The sequence below is a fragment of the Hordeum vulgare genome, chromosome 7H (assembly GCF_904849725.1).
Source record: "Hordeum vulgare subsp. vulgare chromosome 7H, MorexV3_pseudomolecules_assembly, whole genome shotgun sequence".
NCBI classification, from domain to species: domain Eukaryota; kingdom Viridiplantae; phylum Streptophyta; class Magnoliopsida; order Poales; family Poaceae; genus Hordeum; species Hordeum vulgare.
In genome coordinates, this window is record NC_058524.1 from 464,546,878 (window position 1) to 464,565,517 (window position 18,640).

The window sequence follows — 18,640 nt, forward strand, 5'->3', positions numbered from 1 at the left end:
TACACGTAAAAATACCAATGACCGCTCTAAAATACATGGAAAATAGGTTCCTAAAACATGGGCATTTAATCTACGGCATACGACCAATCCGGTCTTGCGCGAAAATTAAATACGGTGCGACATTCTATTGGGACAACACGCTAAACTAGGCGTTAGGCGCGCTAAACGACGTTAAACAAATATGCACGTTGCACCAACGTATTCTACGCGCAAAACTACCCAAAAACCATATATTACACGTCTCGATCCGATTTACGGATAATAATCTACGGGCGTTTTAATATACGTATATCTCTGGAATTTAAATAATTCCGAAAAATCCCTAAAGAAAAATATTCTACCGGGCCAGATCTAATTACTAATGGGCTACAGGGGGTGGCGCAGGACAATATACGCCGCCCAGGACGGGAGATTGGGCTGCGGGACTCACCTGAGGCCATGGGCTAGGTCGGTGGAGAGGAGGCCCTGGAGGGGCGAGCTGGGCCGGACAACTCCCACGCGGTGCTGGAGGACGGGCCGGGCGAGGGGGCTGCTCGCTGGCTAGGGAGGCCCACGCGACGCGGCTGGCTGGATCGGGGTAGGCGGCCCATGGGGCGATGCGGGAGCGCTGACGGGGCTGTCAACTCCCTCGTCCCGATCCGGATCGGGACACACGCGAGTACCAGCGAAGCTGCGGCGAGCGGCGACGAAGTTGCGGCCCGGCGACGGCGGAAAGGGGCGACAGAGCTTGGGGATGGGGGTCTCCGGACTGGATCCGGCTGGCTGGAGCTTTGGGGCGGCGGCGCAACAGGGAGGCGGAGGCGGCGCAACAGGGAGACGGCGGCGGCGCAACAGGGAGACGGCGGCGACGCAACACGGAGGCAGCGCATGGGACGCTCGGGAGCACAGCGCGCTCGGGCAGGGGCGAGTGGCTGCTCGGGGCGACCGCGGGCCGAGAGGGCCTGGAGCGGGCTCGATGGGCTGGCGGCGGTTGGGAGGAGAGAGGAGGTGGGAGAGAGCTGCGGGCACGGAAAACGAGGGGGGGTAGGGTTTCCTAAAAATTAGGGGGGGCTATTTATAACAAATGGGGGGCTAGGTTTATCCGAACCCGGCCCCGTTTTCGTCCACGCGATCATAAACGAACGAACTCGAACGCGGGGTCGGCGAAATGACCGCGCGGAGTAGGCTAGCTCGGGAAGAGAGGGAAACGGTGCGGCGCGGCAATGAATTTTAAAACACCAACAAACGTCCGACGGTAGACCGAATACGGTGCCGCTACGGTTGACCGTTCGGGTACTAGACGAACTCCGATCATGACGAAATTCGACAGGCGGCCTAGCTATACCTAATTACGACCGCATGCCAAGTTTCACCCCGATCAGAGAAAGTTTTACGCACATTTTTAAAACAGGGTTTCGACGGTGCCGCGGGCGCGTGCGTGTGCGGTCGCGCTCAGAACGGACAACGACGCGAACCGGCAACTAACAACGGATGCAAGTTTTAAAAACGGGCGGCAACGGGATGCCGATGCAATGCTGATGATGAGCATGATGCGATGATGATGCGACAAAAGAAAATAGACACGCGACGAAAACGGAATAAAGGGGGGGAATCTTCGGGAACGCCGGCATCGGGCTGTCACACCCCGCTCACGTCCTCTGGATGAGACCGAGTGGTATCCGAAGGCCCCGTGTAATGCCACATAGCGTGGTCTCGGGCCTGCAGCGGCTGGATGCACCGACCCATAAAAGTCTCCAGCAGGTCCATGCCGGTGACTCCCCTCCGGACGACAGCTATCAGCGGGTCGACCAAAGGCTGGATCTGGGTTCTTTCTCCCTTAGAGAGCGCAAGCTTCCTGGGAGGGCCCAGACGGTCTAAACTCAAAGGTGGCAACCCACTCGAAGCATTCGGGCAAGCAATGTCCTGGCAATAGAACCAGGACGATTGCGAGTTCCTAACTGACTCGGATAGCTGGAGGGAGGGATAGCTACTCTTTGTTTTCTTCTGAAAGCCTAAACCCCCGCAGAGCTGGAGGATGTGTGTCTTATCATCCGACTCGCTAAGCTTCTTAACAGTTTGGGATCTTGCAGAGAAGACATATTTAAAGAGCCCCCAGTGGGGAGGACATCCTATGAAGCACTCGCAGAGGGTGACGAACGCAGAAAGATGAGCTATTGCATTCGGAGGAAAGTGATGGAGCTGCGCCCCGAAGTAATTCATGATACCTCGGAAGAAAGGATGGGGAGGCAAAGAGAAACCTCTGGCCACGTGGCTGAGCAGCAGAACGCGCTCCCCCTCCTTCGGCGTCGGCGCCGTCTTGCCTTCCGGCAGCCTCCAGGACTTGTTGGCGACCATGTCGTGCTCCACCAGCTCCAGCACGTCGTTCTCCGTCACCCGGGAGGGGAGGAAGTCCCCCTGGATCCAGCCCGCGGCAACGCCCGCTGCCGCCGCTGAGTGGAGGCCGCCCCCTTCTTCTTCTTCTTCTTCTTCTGCGCCTCGAGCTTGCTGGTCTTCCCCTTCGTTATGGCGAGGACGACGGATCCACAGAGGAGGAGAGGTAAGAGGTGGCTTGAGGTGTGCACAGAGCTGCGGGAGGAGCGAGATTAATGGGAGGAGGATGAGCAGCGCAACAGGAAATCCAGCCGTGGAGGCTTTAATAGGCCTCCGACTGGGTCACTTACAGGTGGGACCATGATCTTATCCCCCCAACCGGCCGTTGCAAGATTAGTGGAGAAGATAACGGTGCGGTAATCGAGGAGGCAAAACCTACTCGATGGCGATGTCGTCATCCCCGCTGAGCGCGCAGCAACCGAAATTTGAGGATCCCGGAAAATCCGGCGCTGTCAGTTTGACCAGTCACGTCGAAAGATTCCGCGGAAGCACTCGGTCCCTGACGGTTCGTTTCACTGGCATATTCACTCGAATCACTAGCTGAAAAGATAAAATGGATCGAGGCAAACAACGCTAAAGTCACCTCAATACCAGTCGGTTCCAAACTCCAGACATCCCTTCATCGTTCCAACCCCGATCCATTCGGGGACTAATGATGGGGTTATAGTCCCAGGGTAGGGTCATAGGTCTTCCCTATAGGTCCTACCCAAGGACTATCCTTCATAGAAGACAAGTCCCATAGACAGTTCCGACTGAACTAAGGACGCCCCCATCATCCAGTCGGCGACGATCCACTCGGAGCATGTCTAACGTACCGACTGGAATCCACTCTGTACATCGTAACCTCCCAGGAGGGCAACGGTCATACGGTTTCATACACCATTATTAGCATTTAAAGCTTACGTTACTTGTAACGTAGGCATTTACTCGCCACTATTCCATCCCTGTCCACCGGGCCATTATGAAGGGCAGCGCACTCTATATAAGCCGCCCTTCACCACTGGTACGGGGGTTGGCACTTGTTGTAATCTTATAATCCACTCGACACGAAGCTCTCAAGAGCACTGAGACGTAGGGCTTTTACCTCCACCGTAGAGGGGCCTGAACTCATACATCCTTGCCGTAGCTAAGGCTTTGCCCATATACTTTCGTACCCCATACGTCTACTGTCAGACTTATACCAACGACACCTACGCTCCGATATATAGCTAGACTCAAAGTAGTTTTCCACAAGACACGACTCGACCAAGTTCGATCAATCAAGGGGGCTCGTAGGCTAGTACTGCTCTGATACCAACTTGTAACGCCCAAGATGCAATCATATCCTTATTTTGGTACGAGGAAATCTCTAGGGATAGGCATCTCGTCATTTTGCCAGAATGGATATTGTTACAAGTACATGTACTGAAGAGATGAGTATATGGAATTAGCTTACACTCGCCACAAGCTACAACAATATCATATCAATACAACAACATACAATCATCATGTAAAAGAGCAGGGTCCAACTACGGACGAAAACAAACGGTAAAAGAACGACGTCCATCCTTGCTATCCCAGGCTGCCGTCCTGGAACCCATCCTAAATCGATGAAGAAGAAGAAGAAGAAGAAGAAGAAGAAACTCCAAATAGAACAATCATCACGCTCATGTCAAAGTAACTTTTTACCTATACCTGCAACTGTTGTTGTAGTAATCTGTGAGCCACACAGACTCAGCAATCTCATTTCCAAAGGTATCAAGGCTAGCAAAGCTTAATGGGTGAGGTATGGTTAAGTGGTGAGGGTGCAGCAAGCAACTAAGCATTTATTTGAGGAGGGTAACTTACGAGTACAAGAATAAAAGGTCTTGAACACCTACTTATGTCAGACATAACCCCACCGTGTCCTCTTTCAGATACAGAACTCATGAGAAGAGATAGTCACGGTTACGCACAAAGTTGGCATATTTAATTAAGTTTACTTCAAGTTATATAGAACCGTATGTTAAACGAAGTTTCCAAGTTTGCCACATAACGACGGGGACGGCTTTCTGAAAGATTTAACCTTGCAGGGATGCTCCAACTAGTCCATCACAAACTTCCACAAGCTGCATAGAAACCCTTGAGCATGAATCTCATGATCTCCTAGGATTCCTTAGTGAAAAACCTTAAGTCTGAGATATCCCAAAGCATCACAGGAATCCCGATGCACAAGACGCTTGATAAAGGTAAAACAAGTCCAGGAAGGTCGCTCGATGATTCCGATAGGAGCCGCGTATCTCGTTCTCAGGGCACAATCGGATGAGCGCAGCTTACAGTGGACTAATAGAAATCACCCGAGTTGCCCCAGGTTAGCCCGCACACGACTCTTTTTAGGATCAGCACCATCAAGATTGTACCTCCCTGTATTATGTTGAATTACTCCTCTCGTTCATGACGCCCTATGCTTTTTAAACAGTGTTCAGTATTATTATGTTGGGCATATATAGTACCACTGTTGGGCCTTGCCAGACCAGTTTTATCCCAAAACAAAAGTCAAGGGGGTCCCCATAACAACCCCAAGCATGTTAGGAGCGCTCATTTGTGGAACATAACACCGGTAGCCGAAACTAAGGCGACAAAGGTGGAACAAAACACCAAGCTAGAAAGCCAAGCCTTCCACCTTTTACCAAGTATATAGGTGCATTAAATAATTAGCAATAATATGGTGTATATCAAGGAACCCATGTTTTCACATGGAAGCAAATGCACATGCAACTAGCAATGCTATCAAAGGCTGAGCAAGCAGTAACATAGCCAGACAGTGGTTTGCTACGTTGTGGAAAGGTTAAAGGTTTTCATGGCAATATTGAGACGCTGACATTTAGGTGGTAGGCAACGAGACATATCGAAAGAAACAAGACGACTAGCATGGCATTGATAGTAATGGTATCTAGGGAAATGGTCATCTTGCGTGAGATCCCGCTTGGAAGAAGAATTAAACAAGGAGACAAACCGACGTAGTCGAACGGATCCTCACATTCCGAAACGCTTACGGAACTCTATCAAGAAGAAACAATCCGGAACAACAATAACACACGATAACACCACACATATGCACGATAAGATACGCAACACATATGATGCATGATCGGTTTAATTATGCAAGGCATGGTATGGAAATTCACAAGAATCAAACACTACACATTAAGTGAAGCTCAATATGCAACGAGTTGCATATTAACGAAACTCCACACTAAAATTATTTAGTTAACTCCCATTTAGGTACATGACAATTTTTAAATGTTGTTTACATGGCAAGAGGTGAAGCATGTGATTCTACACGTCATTCTAGTCGATTACACATATAGAACATTCGAACAGAACTACGGTTAAAAGATACGTGCAACACAAGATATTATGCCATGAATGCAACATGCAAGGAGTTGACACACACAACAACGTTCCGGTTCCAATAACTCGATGAGATACCGATACCAACGGACCGTGAGCGTGTCATGCCAAAGAATGGTGGGGTGATCCCGGTTACTGGGTTCTCATGTGCCGAAGGCATGCATGTGGGGTACCTGCAACTAACATGGCATCTACGAAACAAACAACATCGCCACTCATACGACAATGCATTCGGTCCAATTCGGAATTGTCTCGGTGGTTATACCTTCAAAGCGGGCAATTCGGAGCGGATTGAGTCGTTGCGGTGTAGATGTACATGGGTCGTCGTGGACCTCGTGGAAGTAGTTGTACTCGTGTCGTAGGGGAAGTAATCGTTCACTCGACGGTTGTTGAAGTAGTGGTACACGATTCTTCAGTGGCGTAGTCGTACACGGTTGGAGAGGTGCTTGACGAATCCGATCTCTTTTGGGCGACGGTAGAGGTACACGATTACGTAGTCGAACCAACGCGAAGCAGCACAAGCCCTCGGTGGTGCGGCTGCTCGTGGCAACTAGGCTCGGCCGAACCAACAATAATAGGGGCGAAGTTGACTCGGTCCAACTGGATCGAAGCGAGAGGTGTAGGGGGTCACGCGCACGACGCACTATCCAACTACGGTTGGACTCGGGCTGGCAGAGGAACGGTGCTGGCTCGTTGCTCCTTCAGCAGCGAGACCGAGGAGGGCGAGGGCGAGTCGGGTTGACGCGGTCAGCGGCCCTCAGGTTGCCAGTCGATGCAAGGGGGCGAGGCACACAGGGAGGACGATGTGGAGGCGGGGCTGGTGCTGTCGGATGAGGCAGTGGCTTTAGGCGAGCAGCAAGGAGGAGAGGTCCGGGGGCATGAGCAGGGAGCTACGGGGATGAGCGTGGCAGCGGTGCTAGGGCTGCTATAGGGGTGGGACGACAGGTAGCAACCAGCGGCAGCTCCGGCGGGAGGCACGCTTGGTAGGAGCTCAAGGCCATGCCAGGGTTGAGGCTCGTGCTGCCGACGGCGGGCTAGGGCACGAGGGCGCGCGGGGCCGTTGCGGCAGCTGCGTGGCGCGAGCGGTGCTCCTGCTGGTCATCGGCGAGGCGGGACTGATGAGGGCTAGGTCAACGGCAGGTGGGGCACGAGCAAAGGAGCTCGGGTTGGCTCGCGGTCGGGAGGAAGGTGGAGACGGCTGCGGGTTGCCTGATGAGAAAAACTAGGTTGGGTGGCTGCGCTGTCGGGAGGGAGCATTGGGTAGCTAGGATTATGGTAGGATTTGACTAGTTTCGTATATAAATAGCAACTATTTTCTAAATGGGGTCTAATTGGCCCTCCGATCTAAATGGAACGGTAGCGATAAATAGGTTAGGGGGTCCTATTGAAAAACCGATTACGGTTTGGGGTATTACGGGGTTGATTCGAATCCAATATTCACGACCGCCGGGTTCGAGTCAGGGGAAGTGTCGGGCTAGGTTGCGCGCGGACCTGTGCACTGTGAAGAGAGGCTAGTCGGAGATGAGAGGGAAAACGCACAACCTGGCGACAGAGTTTAAAATACCGAAACGTCTCACGTTTGACCGGCTATAGTGCAGTTATAGGTTCAACAGTTCGTGTATCAAACGAACTCCGATCGCGATGAAATTTGGCAAGTGGCCTACCTACATTAAAATAAGACCGCACACCAAGTTTCAACCCAATATGAGTATACTTTTCACGCACTTTTAAAAACAATATTTTGAAAACTGGCGGCAACAAAGTTCTGATGCAACGCGGATGATGCGCATGATGGGATGATGAATGCGACAAACAAATAATCACATTGCGACAATGGAATAAAAGGGAATCTTTTGGAGGGTCGGTTCCGACTGTTACATAGCCGCCGCTTGTGCATTGTGAAAGATGAGTTTTTGGATCCCATCCACAAGATAGTACTCATAGTTCTCTATTTTCCCATTTGCTTTGAAGGTCAATGGTGGAACTTCTCCATTGGCTAACTTGGCAAAAAGAGGTAATCGGTAGAGCACATTGATGTCATTGCAAGATCTAGGCATCCCAAAATATGAACGTCAAAATCATGTTTGTTGATCGGCAACTGCCTCTAAAATGATAGTGGCATACTTCCCATGACCGTTAAACTATCCATGCCACGCTTTTGCACAAATTTTTCACTCCAATACATGCAATCCACGGATCCTAGCGTACATGGGAACCCACAGGCTTTGTTCATCTCGCAAAGCCTTTGAGTGTCCTCATCATTGGGTGCTCTCAAGTACTGTGAACTAAACACTTCTACCATAGTCTTTGCAAAATTTTTGACATAGAATAAAGAAGTGCTCTTTGCCATTGCCAAATTGTTATCAATGTAGTTTGTCGGAACACCATAGGCCATCAAGTGCAAAGCGACAGTGACCTTGTGCTCGGTGCTATGTCCAAGCAAACCCGGCACAATTCCTCCTCAGCTTGAAGGATTCATCATACTGCTTAACCGAATTCCAAATGTGAATGAACAAATATTTAGACATTTTGAACCGGCGTCGGAAGTACCTCCCTGAAAAAAGGGTGGGGTAGCAAAATATTTCCGCATCTACCTCTCATGCACCTCAACCCGTTCTCTCCGGATGAACTCATGGCCAAACACGGAACCGCCATGCTTCGGCTTCTTCCTCTTGTACATCACGAGTAGAATAGAAATGTCCTCTTCTTCGATCAAATAAAATTTCTCATTGGACGAGGAATCTTGCACGTAAGAGTCACATGAGCCCGCCTACAATATGATAATCACCGTCAAACTCTATCATCACGCCCAATAAAAAACTCATGGTTTCCATGGGTTTTACCTTTGGGTAATTAGCTCAAATACCTAGCGTGTGAGGTGGGAGAAATCGACCAGCGGCGGGATGGGCAACCATTCAGTGGAAACTTGTGGAAGCGACAGTTGTAGGACACATACGGTCGTCCGTGGTCCCTCACAGAACACGATGGAAGCTCGATGTTGCGGGCGGAGGGGCTTCACGTGATGGGAGGAACGACGGAGGCAGACGGCCATCGGGTAGGTGGCGTGGCGTGCCTCCCTTAGCTCTGGCACTTGGTCAAAGATATAAAAAGACAAACCCATTCACGACCACACCGTTACAACAACCGGACCATCGACGAATCTTCGATTCGAATCGGTGGCTACAATCGAATCAATGGCTGCAGGGGACACCCGTCGCTACTCCACCGAGGCAGGCGACGAGGGACACGCGAGCGGAGTCGCGACAGCGGTAATTTTGGGGGCGAAATCACCAACGTGGGGTTGGTCAGTCGTCGGGCGGGCGAGGTCGGATGGGCGAATGCAAACTGAAGACAACTTGGGAGTTGGTGCGCGCCTACCGATTTTACATCTCCTATAAGCGGAGATGCAAATTTGCATCTCCTCATGTTGTATTTTAATTTGCATGTCCACGTGTTGTATTTTACATATTAGGAATGTGAAGATATATGTGCACCATTTGATGAAGGTGGGTTTTTGACCTCGAATATGTAAAGGTTACATATACTTTAATCTACATGATCTATTGAAGATGTTTTTAAAGAGGTGAGAGACACAATGAAATACTCCCTCCTTTTTACTTACTCCGCGTATTATTTTTGATCAAAGTCAAACTTTGTAAATTTTTATATAGTTCATAGACAAAAATATTAACATATACAGTAACAAATCAATACCATTAGATTTATTGCTGAATGTATTTTCACATCATATAGGTTTGTTATGTTAAATATATTTTTTTCTATAAACTACGTCAAACTTTATAAAGTTTGACTTCAGCCAACTCTAATATATAAAGTAAATAAAAACGGAGGGAGTAGTAATCTTTAGTTTTTAAGCTTATTAATATATGATTTTTATTTACATTGATACAAAGGGTGGGTGCAAAAGGCGTGTTTACAATCTGTGAGTCGCCTCGGTTGAGATTATACCTGGCCGTTGTCAGAATCGCGATTTTGAATCGGATCGAAGTTCCGTTGTTAAGATCATGAATCGTAGAATCATAACTATCATGATCGTAGAAACTTAGATTCTATAAACAAAATCATAGAATCGGAAGGGCTAGTTTGGATCGTAAGATCGTAAGATTCTAAGACTTGAGTCACCGTTTTGACAACTTTATGGCCATGGGCCCAGCCGGGCCTAAAATAGCCCATAGCAGAAAACTGAGGCCCGGGCTTGACCCTAGCCCTATCATTGGGCCTACTTTTAAAGCCAAGTCCGGTCAATCTGTTGAAAAACATGTCGGGCGTACAGCCGGAGGCGAGACCTTTTTCTTAAAATCTTAATATACCAAACCCAAGTCCAACCGAACCATGCTAGCAGGCTCAAAACTCAGACCTAAGCCCAACCCATGGACAAGCCCGTCTGGCCTAAGCACTGGATTTTTGAAACGGGCCTTGGCGGACCGGTCGGGCCGTGCAGGAGATGGCAATGTATCGTTGTGATCAATAAGAACAAAGGAAACGACACGATGGTTAGCATAGATTCTTCTTAATTAATTCATGGTTAATTAAATTCTAACACTATATCGGTAGAAACACACAAACCTTAAAACACAAACATTTCTCATTTGTTTTAGGCTCTTTCATATTTCTGTCCCCTCAAGTTTTCTTTTCTTAAAGTGTTGCCGTTTGCTCTTACTTCATTTTATTTTGTTCGGTGTTGTGACGGTACACATTCATAGCACAAGGTAATTGAAAATCACTTTCTTCGATCTAAAATAATTTTTTTAAATATGACTTAATTGTGTGTTAAAAAGTACTCCCTCTGTCTCAAAATAACTGTCTTAACTTTATACTAGCTCTAGTACAAAGTTGTACTAAGCTTAAGACACTTATTTTAGAACGGAGGGAGTATAAAATTAAATTATTTTTAAGTCATTTATTTTAGGACGAAGGGAGTAGTACATATCTTATACTTTACGTGTATGTAACTCTACATTTACATGTTTGCCTGAATATCCGATCATATTTTGATTATGTGAGCTCTGCGGTGCAATGCACGTGCGCATTAATAGTAGAGATACACAAGAGGGTTCGAGTATGCATATTGTTTTCCAGCTGGATCCCCCATCTGTACGTGCAACCTCAGCCATCGACGCGGGTGTCCCACACGTCCGCCGCAGAGCCACACCTCGCCGCCACATGTCCAAGGGAGCGCCTCCCCGGCGCGCTGGCCGTGCGCCAGAGCGCCCACGTCGGCACCGCGACCGGCCGAGCGGCGCAGCCCGCGACCGAGATATCTCAAGCACAACGTCCAAACTCCAAACACGATTACGGGCTCGGCCGTTCGCAGTCCGTCCTCAAAAGGCGAGGCGGCCTTGTCAGCACCCGCAGCCAAGGGATATGCCGCCGTCACCCCACTCCACGCGCGCGCAGCCCGCGCCGCACCGCGCGATCAATCGGCTTGACCCGTCAACGCGCGGCGCGTTTCCACCCCGAGGGCTGCTGCTGCCGATCGAAACCTCCTAAACCGCTCCGTCAGTTTTGGTTTTTTGTCGACCCGACCCGGTTGCGTGCCCGCGCCATGCTCCTTCTCACGCGTACGCGACGGGGCAAAAAAAATAAAAAATCCGTCGTTGGAAGTCGGAACAGCGTCTAGAAGCTAGCGGGTCGGGTGGGGGAACGGAATACGGGAAGGGATGTCGATCATTGATTTGGGAAGATGTGTTGAGAAATAAATGCCGGGAAGAAGATGAAGATATTCACCGCGGAATAGTAGTAGTAATCTTGTGTGGGGGCCATCGCTGACGAGCTTTGGCCCGCCTCTCTGCTCATGCGGTGCAGCATGCCTTGTGTTTTACCGGGCACTGTCAAGGCTTGCCATTTTCTGATTTTGTTTTCAGCACGGTACAATATACGTAGGCGGCAAACATAGTAAGTTTGGGCGACTAGACTGTTCATGTTGTTCAACCTTCTGCAAATGTGATCCTTTGTCAAACGCTTTGACCAGAAGAACACCACCGCCACCCAGGCTAGTCAAGGCATGCCCTTACTTCGCTCGGTAGTCATGCTACGATGTGCATCTAGGCTGTGTCGAGGTTAAATTACCTTCTCTAATAATGGAACATGGATTAATTGCCGCCATCCTATTTCAGCTTCAAGCAATACTCCTTCAGAGAAAGGATGGTAAATACCCAAAAAGGAAAGGAAAAACATTTTTAATTTAAAAGTTTGTACAATATGAATTCCATTTAAATATAAATTTTCATTCAGAATGCTGCAGGAGTATCCACGTGAAACTTATATAGTACAGAAAAGAATTATCAGCCTCTCGCAAGTCACTTCTAATTTTTTGTAAATATTTATATGTGTTTTATTTTAAGACACAATAGTCCTCACAATAGGCAATGCACAATAAAAACCCGCAAAAAGAAAGAAATACACAATAAAAACTCCAATTGTGTCACATAAGGCGGCCCATAATTTCTACCGAACCCATCATACTTGACGTGTTATAGTAGGTTGGTAAAGTTCAAAATCATGGGTTACAAATGGCCAATAAGCGGACTAGAAATTCTACCCGACGCCATCATTCTTGTCGCGATATAGTAGATTGATAAAGACCAAATCATGGGTTACAAATGGCCAATAAGGGGTCTAGGAAATCTACCTCACGCCATCATATATGTCGCGTTATATAAATATTGTATTAAAAAGTTATACAATATATAGTTAGTCAATGGCCAATAAGCGGTCTAGGAAATCTACCTAACGCCATCATATATGTCGCGTTATACGAATATTGTGTTGGAAAGTTATACAGTCAATGGCCAATAAGCGGCTTAGAAAATCTACGTGACGGCATCATATGTGTCGCGTTATACAAATATTGTGTTAAAAAGTTATACATTATATAGTGTAGTCAATGATCAATAAGCGGCCTAGAAAATCTACGTGACGCCATCATATATGTCGTGTTATACAATGTATTGCGTTGATAAGTTGGGCATTATGCAGTGTTGTCAATGGTCAATGAGCGGCCCAGAAATTGTACCTGACGCCATCATATTTGTCGCATTATACGATGCATTGCGTTGATAAGTTGCATATTATGCAGTGTTGTAAATGGCCAATGAGCGGCCTAAAAGTTATACTTGACGCCATCATATTTGTCGCATTATACGATGCATTGCGTTGATAAGTTGGATATTATGCAGTGTTGTAAATGGCCAATGAGCGGTCTAAAAATTATACTTGACGCCATCATATTTGTCGCATTATACAAATGCATTGAGTTGATATATTTTATATTACACAATGCTATCAATGGCCAATGAGCGGCCTAAAAATTATACCTGACACCATCATCTCTGTCAAGTTATACGAATGCATTGCATTGACGTATTATATATCACACGGTGTTACGAATGTCGAGTGAGCGGCTTAGAAATTTTACGTGACACCGTCATATTAATTACAATATACGAATATACTGTGTTTATATATTTTATGTTACATAGTGTTAGCGGCTTAGTGATTCTACCTGATGCCATCAAATATGTCGCCTTATACTCTCATAGTTATTGTGGCAATATGTTCATGAGGGTCATTCTTTCAATATCTTTGGTTGCATTTTATTTCCTCAACATAAACAGTCATTTGTTTTGCAAATCATTTTGGTAGGGGCATTCATGTACTAATGCGCGTAAAATGGCGACTCTTCTTTGTTTAGTGTTGATATAATATAATCATAAAATGCGGGCATAACAAGTACTTATGTATCTTGCCTGCCATTACATAGGTTAGAGCCATACAAAATAGATTGGTCACCTAATTTGTGTTTTGTTTTGGTTCAAAATCCTAATTCCTGTTCGTTTTAGGCATCTTCATAATCAAGTTCAAAAATAAAAAAGTTCACATGAATACTCACTAGTGAAGAAAAAAAAAAAAAGGAAAAAAAAAACAGGATGTTCACATGAGTTGCGCTCTTGCTCCACCAGCAACGGTGAAAACGTCCCCACCGAAAAAACAGGGAAAAAAAAAGAAGGAAAGCATGGGTGAAAAGAAAACATATTCCTAGAATCGACCGTGCTGTGGCTGCGGGGACCGCCGCCCTCTCACTCTCTCACCCCTTTGACTTTGTCGCGAAAGTCAAGTGGGGACCCTGCCCCACCCCTCCAGACTCCACGAGGCCGGCTCCCGATAAAACGCGGCCCCCCCTCTCTCCTCCTTTTCAGACACCACGAGCGAGGCCGGATCCAATGCCCATCCCCACCACCACCATCTCTCTCCTCCCACCAACAGCGCCAACAATAAACTAGACCCAAAAGTCAGCGCCCCCCTTCCTTCCCTTCCCTTCCTCCATAGCCAGCAAGAACGAGCTCGGGTGACGCCGGCCATGGAGGGGGACGCCGGGTGCTACTACCTCGGCGGCGGCTGCAACGACTGGGACCTCAACGCCGTCGTTCGCTACGCCTGCCGCGGCCGTGTCCCGCCGCCGCCCCCCTCGGACGACCCCTTCTCCTCCTTCCTCCCCCCGCCGGTGCCCGCGGTGGAAGACCACGGGATGCCCCACGCCGCGGATCCGCCCGTCAACGGGAACGGGGTCTCTGATGCCGTCGACGAGCTCTCCATTGCCTTCTTCGCACCGTCGTCAACGGGGACTCTGCTGCCAACCTCGCCTCAGCCGCCGCCGCTGCAGCAGCAGCCAGCGGCGCCAACGAACCAAGAAATGGTGCCGATGCAACAAGACGAGCCGGTGCCGCCTCCGGTGCTGCAGGCCGCGGGCGTGCAAGGCCCCGTCGGCGAAGGGTCGAGATCCAAGAGAAAGTACGTCCTTCCCAACACTCTGAATTTTTCGAAATAAAATGTTGCTGGCTTATTGTGTGGTGTGTGCTTGTGCTCACGCGTGTGTGTGTGGATAATTGGCGTCTGTGCAGGAAGAAGGTGGTGAAGAAGGTGGTGAAGCGGGTGGCGGCGGACGGCACGTCGGCGGACCCGTGGGCGTGGCGCAAGTACGGGCAGAAGCCCATCAAGGGGTCGCCGTACCCGCGCGGGTACTACCGGTGCAGCACCGACAAGGCGTGCGAGGCGCGCAAGATGGTGGAGCGCTGCCGCGACGACCCCAACTCCTTCATCCTCACCTACACCGGCGGCGAGCACAGCCACCCCGCCCCCGCCCACCGCAACTCCCTGGCCGGCACCACGCGCAACAGGCAGGCGCCGGACCCAGCTCCCAGACACCAGGGCGCTCCCGCCGCCAAAGCCACCGGGGAGTCGTCGTCGGCGGCCGCGGCGCCGGAGCCGAGCCCAGGGCAGTCGACGTCGGGCGGGATGTCCCCGACGACGCCCCTGCGCACGCCATCCATGGAGGAGGAGTACAACCAGGAGGAGGAACTGGACGAGGCCGCCGGCGGCGCAAGTCGGCCGTCCAAGGACGCGGAGATGGCCCGCGAGACTGAGATGAACAAGCTACTGGATGCCTGCGTGCACCCGAGGGACGACGCCGGCATCTTCGTGGAGGAGACGTTCGTGGTGACGCCGTGGGCCACGGCCCTCGGCGGCGCGGCCGGGTGGAGTTGACTCCGCCGTTACCGTACATTGCCATATATAGCAGCATGCTGTCAATCATAATCCTGGCTCGTTGCAGCAGCAGTAGAAACAGAAGAAAAAGAAGGAAAAAAAAGATAGAGGTGGAAGAGAGCATCTGATCCATGCTACAACCCCAGTGCCGGCCGGCAAGTAGTTATTCGCCTAGTGTAATTAAGTGCTAATTAGCTCTTGAGTAATAGCGAGTGTTCTTTGATGGCTTGATTAGAGTACTCTTATACTGCATGTATAATTATACCAAACCCAAAGACAATGTTTTTTCTTCTTCTTCTTCTTCTTCTTCTTCTTTCTTGACATGTTTTTGGGCCATTCAATGGCTGTCTAGCTTTATCTAGAGGTTTTTGGTGCTACATTTGTGCGTACACTAGCTAGACTGATCATCATCATCATCATCATACAGTCCCAGTTGCACCCAGGTGATGGGGGCAAGAAGGAGATAAAGGGAGGACAGAAATGGAAGAAAGGGGAGTTGGTGCATGGTGTGGGTGGCTCCCCTTGTCTCTTCCCTTTCACTGTGTGCCCAATTTGTGTGTGTAGTGGCTTTCTGGCTGCAGTGCAGTTATGCTTTTGCACATCAGGACCATGTTGCTCGGGGGCAATGGGATGGTACTTTTGATTCTCGGATCTCGGTCCTATGTGTATTGGCTCGTACTGCTGCGGCAAGCAATCCTCATTTCTCCCATTTTTTATGTTGGTTCTTCTCAGTGAATTTATTGTTTAACAACTGGTTTGTTGGGCTAGCCAGGAGGCTACAAACACGTTTTATGATTGTCGGTGTACTACATAGCATGAAAAATCCTTATGAAAACATCACCTAGTTCGATTGAATGTGAATGTATATCAGAGCAATGGAACACAATATTTTTCTCCGCAAACCATGCAAAAAAGATTTACGTGTCAATTCATTAAAAGAAAGAAAGATGCATCACCAAAAGGCGCAACCGTTGTAAGATGCACGACCCAAAGGAAGAATATAAATGAACTAAAGACAATACCCCAGAGAGTCGGATCCATAGGTCGGAGACGACCAAGCCTAGCTTAAAACAGCGAGAAGCATCTGCTGCAAGAGCTTGAACACGAGTCAACTATAATACGACCCATACTCGACAACAATGACGACAACAACGACTAACACACATGCACCACGTGGACAAAATAACACTCAACAATAAGACAACAACACTTGCACGAGCCTAGGTGCAACATCGGCGAGCAACAAGGCCACCATTCCATCACTACCAAACTAGTTGTCACCTAAGCCATAGATGAGGGGCGATGAAGGTGGAGGGAGACTAACTGGAGGAACATGGACGACAAGCGAGCATGTGTGATGAAGTCCATCGCAACTAGGAACCCGGGGGGGGGGGGGGGACGCTATGAGGAAGACATAACTAGCGACGACGCCCACACCATCACAAACCAGGAGGCCTTCGATCAGAAGCAAGAAACCATAAAACGTCAAAACCAACCCACTATCAGCTGGAGAGGACCCGCGGGGAGGAAGACGTGCCAAACCTGGCAAAACCACCACCATATTTGGCAAGGAAATGACTGAGAGGGGGAAGCAACGTGAAAGGGAAGAGACAGGTATTTCTGTTGAATGTGAATGTATGTGAGAGTCGAGAAACACAACAACAATGTTTCCCCAAACCATCTCGAAGTGTTATGTGTCAATTCAAACAAAAAATGATACATCGCCAAAAGCCATGACCCTGCAATGCCAAAGAGTTACGACCTGAGAGGAATAACCTAAATGACCTAAGACCAGTACCCTGGACAGTTGGATACACCGGCCAGAGACGACCAAACTTAACTTAGACTACATCATACGTCATGAAAAGGAGAGAAACATCTGCTACAAGAGTTTGAATAACAGACAACTATAACCGACCAAAACTCGACAACCGTGAAGAAAACGCCTAACACACAAGCACCACATAGACGAAATCGCAACCAACCATAAGACAAAACAACTTGCACGAGCCTAGGCGCAACATTTCCGAGCAACAAGGACACCGTTCCATCAATACCAGACTAGACATCACGTAAGTCGTAGAGAAAAACGGGTCATGAAGGCGGACGTGCACTAACTCGAGGAAGAGGGGGCACATGCGAGCACTTATAATAAAGTCCAGCACAATTGGCCAATTGAGGGTGGAGGCCTCGCAGGATATGAGAAAGACATAACCGACAACGAAGCCCACACTCTCACAAACCAAAAGGCCTTCGAGGAGAAGCAACAAACCACCAAAGGTCAAAGTCCACCCACTACCGGTCGGAGAGGAGCCACATGGACGAAGATGTGCCAAATTTGGTGAAACGACTGCCAGATTGGGCAAGGAAACGACCAAGGGGGGCTGGGCAATGTGAAAGGGAAGAGACAAGTGTTTTGCTTGAATGTGAATGTATATGAGATCCGCGAAACACAACAACAATTTTTCCCAAACTATGGAGAAGAGCTATGTGTCAATTCATTAAGAAAGAAAAGAATACATCATCAAAAGAACATGTGACCCTGCAATGCCGAAGAGGCATGACCAGAATGGAAGAACCTAAAAAACCTAAGATCAATAACCAAGAGAGTCGGATCCATGGGTCGGAGATGGTCAAATTTAGCTTAGGCTACATCATACGACATAAAAGGCGAGAAACATCTCTTGCAAGAGCATGAACACCAATCAACTATAACACGACCCAAACTCGACAAATACGAGGATGAATAACACACCAGCACCACAGGGACAAAATCACAACTAACCATAAGACACTACCATTTGCATAAGCCTAGGAACAACATCGACGAGCAAAAATTCCACCAGACAAGCCGATACTTGAGCCATAGTTGAGGGCCCATGAAGGTGGACGAGTACTAACTAGAGGATGAGGGGGCACAAAGTGAGCATGTGTGATGAAGTCCACCACAACTTGCAACCTCGGGGAGGAGATCCCGTAAAAAGAAAGCCTTTGAGAAAAATCGACCAACCATTGAACCTCAAAACCCACCCACTACTGATCGGAGAGGGTCATAGGGAGGAAGATGTGCGAGATCCAGCAGAACCACTCACAGACTTGGCAAGGAAGGATCGAGATGGGGGGGGGAGTAGGCGACGAAGACGGGCAGGAAGAGGGGCACACCTGAAACGACATGTTGAAGCAGCTACCGCACCTCGACACGACCCCGCAAAGCCACCAGAGGAAGGGCAAGTGGTCGACGGCCGTCAAGATCTTACTTGCGGAAAGCAACCAGATGAAGCAACTCAGGGAGGATACCTCGCCATCGCCATCCTTGGTGGTCGCGTGGGCTTTC

At 48.9% G+C, this 18,640-nt stretch overlaps 1 protein-coding gene across 1 annotated transcript; it reads left to right on the forward strand.

Annotated features, from left to right (window-relative positions):
* Nucleotides 1-13,661: 13,661 nt before the first annotated feature.
* Nucleotides 13,662-15,537, forward strand: LOC123409369 (WRKY transcription factor 22-like). Its single transcript, XM_045102292.1, has 2 exons — nt 13,662-14,553; nt 14,664-15,537. The coding sequence occupies exons 1-2, from the start codon at nt 14,123-14,125 to the stop codon at nt 15,304-15,306; spliced, it is 1,074 nt and encodes a 357-aa protein (XP_044958227.1). The 5' UTR covers nt 13,662-14,122; the 3' UTR covers nt 15,307-15,537.
* Nucleotides 15,538-18,640: the final 3,103 nt, after the last annotated feature.

Excerpts from the sequence above, each read along its gene's own strand:
- LOC123409369 (XM_045102292.1), top strand. The coding sequence starts at position 14,123 with ATGGAGGGGGACGCCGGGTGCTACTACCTCGGCGGCGGCTGCAACGAC. Across the intron at positions 14,554-14,663 it reads GGGTCGAGATCCAAGAGAAA|GAAGAAGGTGGTGAAGAAGG; the intron begins GTACGTCCTTCC and ends GCGTCTGTGCAG.